At 36.1% G+C, this 12,082-nt stretch overlaps 2 protein-coding genes across 9 annotated transcripts in view; both read right to left on the bottom strand.

Moving 5' to 3' along the window:
* LOC132061928 (uncharacterized) overlaps nt 1–686 on the bottom strand; it is a 1,601-nt gene extending 915 nt beyond the window's left edge. Inside the window, exons 1-2 of the mRNA XM_059454602.1 lie at nt 601–686; nt 79–501 (exon numbers count right to left, since the gene is read on the bottom strand). Coding sequence (XP_059310585.1) covers nt 79–501; nt 601–686 — 509 coding nt within the window. The remainder of the gene's footprint in view (nt 1–78; nt 502–600) is intronic.
* A 3,186-nt stretch (nt 687–3,872) lies between these two features.
* LOC132063381 (dual specificity protein phosphatase 1-like) lies at nt 3,873–11,872 on the bottom strand. Of its 8 annotated transcripts, XM_059455895.1 has the most exons (7): nt 11,726–11,842; nt 9,793–9,986; nt 9,550–9,708; nt 9,340–9,475; nt 8,534–8,654; nt 6,653–6,798; nt 3,873–4,117 (listed from the first exon to the last, which is right to left on the bottom strand). In XM_059455895.1, the coding sequence occupies exons 3-7, from the start codon at nt 9,655–9,657 to the stop codon at nt 4,089–4,091; spliced, it is 540 nt and encodes a 179-aa protein (XP_059311878.1). In that variant the 5' UTR covers nt 9,658–9,708; nt 9,793–9,986; nt 11,726–11,842; the 3' UTR covers nt 3,873–4,088. The 8 variants fall into 8 exon arrangements, with proteins under 8 accessions (XP_059311878.1, XP_059311883.1, XP_059311884.1 ...); XM_059455900.1 differs by lacking the exon at nt 9,793–9,986 and having other exon boundaries at nt 9,550–9,686; nt 11,726–11,872; XM_059455901.1 differs by lacking the exon at nt 9,793–9,986 and having other exon boundaries at nt 9,550–9,690; nt 11,726–11,861.
* Nucleotides 11,873–12,082: the final 210 nt, after the last annotated feature.

Here is a 12,082-nt window from a genome sequence, read left to right as displayed (position 1 = left end):
CTTCTTGTTTTTTTCCCCTTTTCGCTTTCTAGTTCTTTGGTTTGGGCTCCTTGTTGTGCTTTTCTCAGTCTCTCCAACCAAGCTTCATCTCTTTGTTTCCTTCTGCATTCATTCTCCTCGTGTCCAAAGTTTTTACATCTGGTACACATAACAGGTTTCCATTCATATTCTATCAATTTTTCAATCACCTTGCCATTCTCATTCTCAAACATTACCCCAGTTGGATATGCTCGATGTAGTGGCATCTCCACTAGAACTCTTACATATGTCAACCTCTCCTTATACATGATTGCTCCATCTGCTTTCAGGGGTTTTCCAACCAATCCTGCTATCTTGGTCAAGGCACTCCTGCCCCAATATTTGATATCTAGGCCTGGCATCCATATCCATATTAGCACCTTATCTACAGTTTCCTTAGTTAGATCTATTTCTAGTTTCCATGGCTTAACCACTATGGGCTTCCTATCAAACATTTGAACACCTTCTGCAACCGCTTTCTCTCTATGCTCAAAGACAAAGAAAACCTAACCAAGAATACACCCCACCGATCAGCGAATTCTGTCAACTTCTAACCCTTTCCATATTCGACAAAAGCATCACCCCCTATCCCATCGGGAGTCTGTTTCCAGAATATAGCATATAACTGCTGTACTCCAATAAGCAATTTCATCCTGTACGTCCTCCATAGTAATTTTAACCGCGGGACTCGATTCCACATCGCCGGTCAGAGATCTAGCTCCCCACCGCAATGGCCCGGCATCCCACCACTTGACTCCACCATACACAGCATCAGTCAGTGTCAAGTCTTACTTCGAGTCAACATTTTCCTTCTCTTCCTCTCGCAATTTGAACCGCCCACGATGCCGTGCTCGCTGCCCCCGATTCGGGGCCGTTTTGTGTTATTCTTCTCTCCACGCGTTCCCGCTGTATTTTTTGCCGCCGTGTGGGATGAAATATAGTTGGAGTGTGTGCGCACGAACCGTATATAGTCTATGTATAATTTATGACCAGCCACCTAAGAAAAGCAAACACTGAATCAGGCCAACTATTTATGTAAGGCTGTATAGATTTCTATCTCTAACTATGGCTTATACAAACCTAATAACGTGCTTAAGGTTCCCCAAGAGTGCTTAACATTCAAAAGTTGAGTTCGAAAACTAATATGAATGTTTGGAAGTGGATTGGACCAAATTGCAAATAATCTGATCTTGGAAATAATTTGGACGTTTTATAAAAAAACAAACTAACGAGCATTCCAATGGTTGAAATGACGTTGTGACGCTCAAAAATATTTCTTCAGCATTTCTTTGAGCATCACCATCACATCGGACAAAAGTTAAGCGTTGCGACTGGCAATTCCTGAAGCTAGCGTTTTAAGTACATAAATTCGAGGTTCTAAGATCATGTCCACATTTTATTTGGAAGAAATTGAGAGAGAAGAACAAGCCCCAAGCCCTAGCAAATACAAGCTAATTATAAGGTTAGAGTTTCACAATAATCTTTAGCATTAGATTCATGAGATTAACACAATTCTTGACAAGAAATAACATTAGATCTTCATTGATTTCAAGCGAACCATCACCAAGGTTGAGAAGAGATTTTGGCGGTTTCTTTCATAAGGTAAGTTCTTCAATCCAACCTCAATTATAGCGATGAAGTAAGATTATGAAGGGTGGGATTGGGTAGAAATTGTTATTAAAAATATAATCTCATAAACCCTACAAAGATCGAACCTTGACCTAGGTTTCTTGAAGGTTGAAAGATGTATTAATTCTGGCAGTTGTTGATGTCATGTGATAAAGTAAATTCGATGTAGATTTCAAGTATTTCAATGGGTGATAATTGGTTGTAGCATATGTTTGCCTGAGAGAAAATATTGAGGTGAGTTAATGTCTTTACTAAAGTTCTTATCTCACAATTAGCATGCATCCAAGGTATAGAAATGTCGGAACGAGTTGATGTGTGTTTCGATTGGAACAAGAGAGCATACATTATTCATGAAATTTTATGAATGTGTTTAGATGATGAATTCTCATATTGTGTTTTACCCAGAATTTCTTTATATTTTATGTCATGATAAGTAGAAAGTATGTTCAAGAATTAAAAGAAATATTTCTCTTTACACTTATTGTAACGATCCATTTGTAAATAAGAATAGTGTAGGAGTTAGGGTTGTGTCGAAGTGAAATTGGGAAAGTAGCTGATCGAATTAGGAAAGGGTTAAGTAGGTGGAGTGCACGTGAGTCTAATTCAACAAATAAGTGAACACGTGAGGTGCATGTGACGACTTAAATGAACGAATGGGATTGAGTACAGCCGTCTTGATCTAACAGCTCCGTTGCATTGGACAGTTAAGGAGGTTGTTATATCGAACCTTGCTGGGAGCAAAATATTTTAGCGAATTTCTGATACAAAATTCTTATCTCTCTCAAATTCTCTTCTTCTTCTTACCTAAATTCTACTTCATCTTCCTCACAAATCACAATCATTCTCTTCTTTTATCACGAGTATTCCGCCATTGAAGATTGTCCCAAGCTTGTAGTTCTTAAGCTTGTAGGTTGTAGCATTGTAACAGTGTTAAGCTTGTAACCTTCCAATATTATCAATAAAATTTTCATTTCTTCCGTTTACATTGTGTTGGTGATCAATTCAATTCGAATCATTACATTTATATTGTGTTCTGGAGACTATAATGATTTATAAACTATAATGTCACATGTTAAAAGAACAAAATCTGATTCAAGACATAACATAATAGTTATAGAAAATAATTTGATCCAAGAGAACACAAAAATGTTTTGGAAAGAATTTCAAAAGAGAGTTAGACCAAAAAGGTCACAAAAAGCTTCTTTTTTTTTTCTTTTCCAAATAAGTTAATTGTTGAGAGTTTCCTTAGATTCCTGAGAAAGTTTCGTAGTCATAGTTGGTTATGATTAACTCCAAAACTACTCATCAGAGTAGGAGATTAGTGTACTATTGATTTGTGCACTATGACAGAAATGCCCTGGTAAGATATAGAACGCGAGCATAGTAGAACCTTAAACGGTTCAGCACCACAAGAACATGGTCCAGTCGATCGTGTTGGGGTCAACCCCATGCTGATTAAATGGTCACTATAACAAAAATAGGGAATGTCATAATCGAATGGTACTCCCCATGTTTCTATATAAAATTTTAGATTTTTTTTTTTAAATGCTTTTATGACTTAAATTGCTATTAGACTACTAATTCGTTTGCATTCATGTTTTCTTTTGAGCCCTGCTCCAGTGTTAGTGAAAGGATCATGAAACTAAGTATCGATGTGGTGCGCTAACATTCCATTTACTTGGCATCTATATTAGCTTATGTCAATGTAGGTACAAGATTTGTAGACGAGCATGTTACAAGCCAAGAATTGCCTCGCTCCGCTTCGTTTCGTGGAGTATTCATAGATCCGTCATTTATGTATTATTTGTTTATTTTAGGAATTAACCGACAAGTCTGTCCTTTAAAACCGACAGTTGCTTGTTTGAGACAATGCTAGTCAGATTATAGTTTCCGTGTTTGTATTAAGTTTTGCACAAAATAAGAATGATATTATTTTCAAAAAAGTGATTCATTTTCAGGGGGAAAAAAACAGTTTAAGTTTATTCATTATTTTATCGTATTATATTTTACATTTATTTAAGAACCGCATTGGGTTTCAAGTGTTTCGTGTTTAAGAAGAGATAGAAATACCAAGAAAATTCGATCAGTCAAGTCAAAGCTGGTTTGGTGCTTGTTATAGCAGCCCATGGTTCTTTGGAAATTCTCAATAAGTTAATTGTCCAAGTAATTTCCAGGGGGAGGGCGAATAAGTGTGGTTTTTATGCATCAAACGATAGACCTTTACATTTTAAGAAAAAGACTACTCTTGAACAAAATAAAAACGAAATAACTAGTTTCAATGGTACTAACATGAACCAAAAAATTTAAAATTCTCCAGTGGAAGAACATCTTCAGTCTGCCTAGGGAGTAGCTTTCTCAATGAAATTTCCAGATCATTATAATTGTTTATCAAACAATTCTTACTGTTCAAATCAATTAACAAGATGGTGCGTAATCTTGCATCACATCGTAACATTTGGAGTATTCATATCTGCATTTTTGAAAAGATGTTAAGAAATATAATGAACTGAAAACATACTAAAATGATGAATTTGCAAGCTCAATTAACTAATGAATGCAAGAAAAAAAGATCGAGGAGTATAATGCAAGACAAAAAGATTGAAGTTAACCAGACAATAACTGTCTACCTAATCATATAACATTCAGAACCAGAATTGTAGATTTGACCCTTCACTCCATTGAGCACAATTAGTACTGTGTTCGACCTACTTATACCTAGAAGACAGTTATCAGCTACTTCTTTGAGCAAGCAACTCATGTTAGCATGAAGAATGTCCATTCCTAAGAAAGTAGAATGTCTTAATCTTATCATCTCCACATGTTTCCCTATTTTGTCAAGCAGGGGATTATGCAAACGAAATGAATCTGTGAAAAGCGTGATCCTAATCCAGGCAAAGATCCATCATAATCAATATTCACAACACTAGAAACTAGCTTACAACAGCATTATATAAAGGAAACCACAAGTAGCAGTTTTTTAGCTTATGCAAGAATGTCCGTCTAAGTATCTCACCACTATGGAGGAACATAAGCAGCTAAAGACCAACCCTTCAGAATGCCTATGGAACAGATAGAAAGATTGTCAAATAAAGAAAATACGGAGGAGCTTGAATTCAATTAATATTTCAAGAGACTAAGAGATCATGGTGATGAAAAAATTCCCTGGTAAAACAAATCTATACATCATAACTTTAATACATCAAGGGCTTTACAAGTCACATGATTCATCAAGGTACTGACAAGTTTGGCCTGAGGGAAGATACTACTCATAACTATTAATTATGGAGACTGATTTTTGGAGCCGCCTTTGCATACCTCGTAAAGTTGCTACCAGGAGATCACGGGTTCGATTCATGGAAACAGCCACTTGCAGAAATGCAGGCTAAGACTGCGTACAATAGACCCTTGTGGTCCGTCCCTTCCCCAAGACCGCGCATAGCGGGAGCTTAGGGCACCAGGCTGCCCTTTACTGATTTTTGGAGACGCGAGCTGTTTTGAGAGAGAATTTGCAGCGTGCTAGGTCGGTCGTCATGCCATTTGCATAAAAATGCCAGATATTGAAGTTTCACCCCTTTGTTGGATCTTTGCGTGTTTATTTGATCAAACCCCACACAAGGAAAGAGGTTCCAAATAGAAAAGCTGATTTTGCAATGTACTGCTATGGTCCTTATCCAATGCTACATGGTCCTTGGGAATGTGTAAGTATCTTGTGAGGGATGAATCAGATTCCGCACTTATTGGTTTGGATTCCTCGGGTACCAAGAAAGTGTGGTTTTTCACTTGACCTGCCAAGGGTCTACGGGAAACAGCTCTGTACCCCACAAAGGTACGGGTAAGGTTGCATACATCCTGCCCTCCCCAGACCTCACTTGTGAGATTACACTGGGTATGTGATTGTTATTGTTGTTGTTGGCAGAGAAGGAGCAACAGGTGAGAACTTGGAGGGAAAAAAAAAGGCGGATTACATATGTCAACTGGTGCTTCATGTGCAAAGTGTTCAAGTGAAGCTGTGGACCTCCTCCTCTTACTTTGTTTGGTGGCGACTTGCTTGTGGAGTGAGATTTTTAAGATTGTTAGGTCTGCATTGAGCGATGCCGGGCACAGTGTAGGAGCAGGTTCCACAGAAAAATTAGAAGAAGGAAGAGAAGTCAGAGAGCCTGGGACGTTGCCCCACTAGCACTCACGTGGGTTGTCGAAGGAAATTAGGAGAACTTGCCACGGAATAGAGAACGAGTATGTATATTTGAGGAAAACCCTCTCATTTCTTGTTTCTTTTTGGTGCACTCTTGAGGTTTCAATTTGAATAAAAGATTGGGTGTTATTCATGGAGAATCATATTATGTAGATTCTCTACTTTTTGGTATGCAACTTGTGTACCAAAACTTTTCCCATTATTTAGTAAAATTACTTATAGGAAAAGATCAACTTACTGGAGCGGTTGAGATTCATTGTGATGGCAGCAACTCAGAAATTAACAGGGTTATATAAGGTATATAGGCAGTACAGCACACTCGAATTCATTTAACCAGAATATGAACAACGGGCCAACTCATTTCTTCTTTTACGAACCCGAAAAAGGTTGCATTTATATTTGACTCATGAAATACCTTAGATTTTAGGAGATTTGTTGTTATTGGGTCGAGTAAACGATTTTACAGAACAAAAGGCACTAGCACCGGTTGTTTCACTTGGGAGTTTACTTGATTGTCTGGAAGTTCGTGTTTGTTGAAGTGGAAACAACAGCATGGTTTTGCTAGATACAATTTAGAGAACTGCATCTGTACTTTTTTTCTCTTTCCCTTCAGTGATTTAGGTAAGTCCGCTGGCTGTATTTTGATTTCAGTTGACAACAATAATAACTAATATTTTTAATATAAGTCAGCAGTTTGTTAACATAGGTAATCATCATTTTTCATCACCAATAATCACAGATGCACGTGATAATGGCATCATAGTAATGATATAACTAAAATTCGTCAACCGCAAAATGAACAATAAGCTGTACCTTTAAGGGTTTTATCATAGTTTTCCAGCTGTGTCATAAAACCAGCATTGGGAGAAACGACTGGTCTTCTACTCTTGACAAGCTGAAAAGCTTCGGAGTGGCTCATACCATGCTTTTTCATCAGATAAGCGATGACTATGGTTGCACTGCAAAAGCATAGAACAATAAATCGTAGGAGATTCTCTGATATAAAACAGAAATCTCACTGTACAAAAGGAACACCAGGAAAAGAAAACAAGATAAATTTTAAGTTCTTTCTCAGTTTCCTTTTTCACTGTTGTTCTTGAAGTGTCGATTGAAGATTAGAGAAAATGACACAGTCATGGTATAAGAAGGAAATAGGTAAGTTTAACATGACATAAAAAGTATATTATAAAGAGCTAGCTGATTCAAGTCATATAAAGACATAAACAATTTTACTGAAGCCAACCTAAGATCCAGACCACATGATAAAAAGGCCTGCCCGGTGCACTAAGCTCTCGCTATGCACGGGGTTCGGGGAAGGGCCGGACCACAATGGTCTATAGTACGCAGCCTTACCCTACATTTCTGCAAGAGGCTGTTTCCACGGCTCAAACCCATGACCCCCTGGTCACATTGCAACAACTTTACCAGTGGCTCCCCTTCAAATATCCAGACCACATAATATCAACTAAAAAAGGGCAAGAAGCAGATTGCTGAATATGAATAGAATGCCATATGGGTAAAGAAGTTTCATATTAAAATTTCATCCAATAACCAAATTCATACCAAGAAAACCACACATAATCCTGTTTATATTGCATTTGTAATAAAGAAGTCGAGCTGAAGGTATTGCATGCCATGAAGGATATAATTACTATTGCTACGAGGGATTTGATAGAGATCAGATGATCAAGTAACAGGAGAGTCTCGCGACAACAAAGAAACTTGTGCAGTTAACTTTTAAAGAAGCCTAAAAATATTATGAAAAATGTTCAACTTCAGCACTGCAATGGTGACTCACTAAGGTGCCGTTTGGCCATAAAAATTATTCACTTTTTTCCGGAAATTTTTTTCACTTTTTTCCGGAATCAGCGTTTGGCCATGAAAATTCCGAATACAACTTGAAGTTGTATTCCGGAATACCAAAAATTCAAAAAACTTATTTTTCAAAAAAAATTCACTTTTTTACAACTACATTTCACCAAAAACTACAATTTCAAAAACTATGGCCAAACACAACTCCAACTCCAAAATTCCAAAAAAAAGTGAATTTTTTTTTTGGTATTTATGGCCAAACGGCACCTAAATCTTCCACTTCACCAGGTGTATGTTGAAGTACCCTACACAGTTAAGTAATGTCATAAACATAGACTGTTGCATCAAAAGAAACATAAATGAGCGTAATTTTTAAAACATTGACGATAACAATTCATCCTTTCAAAGTTCTAATTTTGGAAGCATTACACCTCTATATTAGAATTCGGAAGAAGAGCACAAAACATGCATGGAAGCTGGAGAAACTTGCATATCCAGATTAAAGATTCTAGAGTTCAGCGTGAATACAAATGTCAAAAAAAAAATATCATAGGCACTTTGCTGATCCAGGACGAATGTTGTCCGGCCCACCCCCTTTCCAAAGCAAAAGTTGTGGTTGGAAGTTAGCTCCATAATATTGCCTTAGTTTACAGTATCAAGCTGATGATGGAATATTAAGGTTTCTATTCTTGACTTACAAGGTTGTTATTCTTTTAATTATATGTAGCAAATTGGCAAAGCAAGCTAGAGAGCAGCTACTTTGGCTTAAATCTAGTACAAACTTATTAAGAGCTGGTATAGTTTTAAGCACCACTCTTTTATATTGCTTTCCCTCATATGAAACCATGATTTCAAGATCCAGGCAAAGATGCTTGAAGTCACCTTCTGGATTTTCCTGCAAAGCAATGCACCAACACACCGCCACCCTGTCTTTTTGCTTCTTCAATGAAATCGAAGCATTCCTCAAAGTAATGTGAAATATTTACATCAACTCTGTCATGTACTGCCCCAAATATGCAAGAAGTTGAAAATATTAATAAATCATTCAGCAATCGCATTAAAAGAGAAAACTAGGCATCAGTTTATCTTCACTTAATTGGAATGTTATAAATCCCTTTTTTTTTTCTTGATAAGGCAAATTGGATAGTTTTAATCTTTACTAGGCAGATGAAAATGAAGGTGAAGCAAAATTATAATTAGGCATTGTCATAAGGAAGAAATTTGACAAAGCAGTTGGTACGGGAGATAAAATGGCATAGTTCCAACTTCCAAGAAGGCTCTGGTAGGAAAAGTTGTACATTACGTTGCTATACAAGAGTTCTTTGCTTCTCAAAATTAGATAGTTAACCAGAAATTTTACTTAATCTTATGTAGGACCACTACAAACAAAACTAAGGGTGGTTTGGCAATAAGAGAAGTGATTGACAAAAGACGGGAAACAGGAAGGAAAGAACAGTACAGCAGCAGCACTAATGTGCACAACGTAGGGTGTGGTATGGTATTTCCTGTTCTCTTATTTCTATTCAAGTATACTTGCTGCTGAATATTCTTACATAACGTAAGGAATGGATCATACATTACTCATTGACTTATACAATCTGAGGATACAGATGTTCTTACCACGCGCATATATTCTAGACACTTTCAAAACAATTCACTTATATTAAACAAAGTAAGAAACTTCCTACCAGCAAGGACTTTGTACACAAACTCATTTGGATAAGGAGGATTTAATTCTCTGGCAATCGTCAAAATATGAGTTAGATTCAATCTTTTGAGTGCATCTTTATTGTTGGCAGCTCCGAAAGACCCCAAATAGAGACCCTAACAAATATACGGAAACTAATAAGTATAGATGAAAAATTAAAGTAGAATGGCTAGGTTTCATGCTTTAGTACCTCTTCAATCATACAAGGATCCTTATCTTCTCTAATGATTTTTGCTACAGACATTGCACGCATTAGAGCTTCAATTTGCCCACGATGAAATTCCAGAGCTTGAGCCATTTTTGGTTTCTTCCTTGAAATAGCTTGAACTTTCTGAAAATGTTAGGACTGCTGGAATATTTAGGATAAAAGTTTTCTATTATAAAATTGGTAACTGTATATAAATAGAGAAGAAAATCAGGATTCAAGACGCACTTGCAAAAAAGTAGACTGAATTATTGCACACCCCAATACCTTCTTCCAATGATAGCTCAAGAACTTTATATTAGAAATTCCTGCATCATAAAACCTACTAATTTTCTTTAATCCGAGCTCCACATTGGCATTTTAAGGAAAAAAGCTAAAACAGCTCCAGTTTGATCTTTGAAGAATCACCCATTCAAGTTGCACTACATTATATAGTAAAGGTCATATCATTTTTGTTTCAAATTGTATAGGGATTTGGAATCAAATTCCAAATAGCACTTCTATTAGATATACTTCTATGAAGGGCTCTATAAGTAAGAAATCATGAGGTGAAGTTCTATTAGATATACTTCTTTGAAGGGCTCTATAAGTAAGAAATCATGAGGTGAAGTTCTATTTTCAATCAGTTAATTACCAGTTCCAACTGAAAAATAGATATACGACTTAAAAGTTGAAGACAAGAGGGCACGTTAGCTTTTTTCGGCAAAGGGAACAGTGTAACTCAACTTTATCAGTACCCACAAAGTTACAGGTTCAATTTCAAACTATGGAGCAGCCAAAATGTAACGAATGAGCCCAGTGCTAGATTATGATAACACACACTCCAAATGATACAAAGTGAACTTCAAATTATATAATTGTAAAATGTGCTGATCCATTAATTTAGTTCAATTTATTTGGACAGTCCTATATCAAATTTTTACCATACCCAAAGAAAAGAACGATGATTCAGCAGAGAACTACATTAACGAGGTCATTGTTGTGTAAAAAAACGTTTGCCTTTCTTTTATCTTTCTTCTCTGACAAAAAAACAATTAAGCATTCACTTGTTTACTTAGTTAAATTTGATTCCATGGTTTGATTACAAATGGTCACTCCGAATTAAGACTTAAGAGTAACCAATCAGTGAAAAAAGAATATAAACTACTGATACATGTTACTTTTGGACCGTCTCTAAAAAGCCAAGTAATTTTTTTTATTTTTTTTATTTTTGGGATGATATGGGAACCCGCAGCCTCTACCCTTTGGGTGCGCACAGGGTAAACCATACAGCAAACCACACAGGAGAGGTAACCCGCACTAGGCAAGCGGGCGACGAGCTAACTAAGGCAAATCCTATTTGTCGTAGACAGGGGGTTTCAAACCTGAGGCTTCCATTATGAAAGCCCCATGCTCAAGTAATTTGTGAACAACAAAATCAAATTGTATCTTAATTTGTCCCTACACCCTTTAACCAATTGCACCATATAACAGAATATCCATCCTAATTCAATTTGCTTCAAATACCTGCAGCTCCTTTCCTATTCTTCTAACACCAACATGCTAGAAAGTAAAAGCATAGCTAACTATATTGGTCTTTCTTCAAACAACAACTCCATTACGGATTTCTACGGAAAAAATAGGCTTCCATTTTCGATTCTTGAATTTGCAGTCAGTGATTCAAGCTGCCTTATTTTGCAGTATGGCTTTTAGTTACTGTTCAAATCTTAACCAAATACCTAAACATTTAGAAAGCCGGTTTGAAAATTTTTCCTCTCTGCCCTATTCAATTCCAACTCTAAGTTAGCGTTTGGCTATAGATTTTGGATCATATTTGAAAATTTATCTTCTTTGGCCATGAAATTTGATCACATTCTGAAATTTCGTCTTCAAAATACTTTCAAGTTCCAAAAACCGGTTCAGACTAATCCAATTTTATATTAATATTCCATGGAGATTTTGACCAAACATCTCCATGGAATATTAACATAAAATTTCAAAAACTCAGCCTCATTAAATTAATTTCATTTTCTGGAAAACTAAAAAAAGTTGGAAATCCATATTACATGGGTGAAAAATGAATTGGGTATTTCTGAGAATGGAACAATTATCAAGTAGATTAATGCATACAGCTAAAATAAGACAGAAACGAAAAGGAAAATTATTCCAGTGGAGATCTTACCTCTCACTGTTATGGCTTCTCCTATTTTCCAGAAAAATAATACACTAAAGACAAAACAGAGCTCTGTTAGTGTTTTATAATTGGGGTTTGGGGCGAATAAAAAATTATAGGTGGGCGTTTGGACATAAAAAATTGTGAAATTTGAGAAAAAGTTGGAAAATGATATTTGAAAATTGGAATTGTGTTTGAATATGAATATAATTTGAAAAAATATTAAAAATTTTATGAGTGATTTGGATTGAAAAATGATTGTGTTTGAATATGAATATAATTTGAAAAAATATTAAAAATTTTATGAGTGATTTGGATTGAAAAAAATGAAAACGGATATTTAAAGCTTTTCACACTCAGAAAAAT

This window comes from Lycium ferocissimum, chromosome 7 (genome assembly GCF_029784015.1).
Source record: "Lycium ferocissimum isolate CSIRO_LF1 chromosome 7, AGI_CSIRO_Lferr_CH_V1, whole genome shotgun sequence".
NCBI classification, from domain to species: domain Eukaryota; kingdom Viridiplantae; phylum Streptophyta; class Magnoliopsida; order Solanales; family Solanaceae; genus Lycium; species Lycium ferocissimum.
The sequence above is the reverse complement of the archived record's forward strand: the minus strand, read 5'-3'. Positions and strand labels throughout refer to the sequence as shown.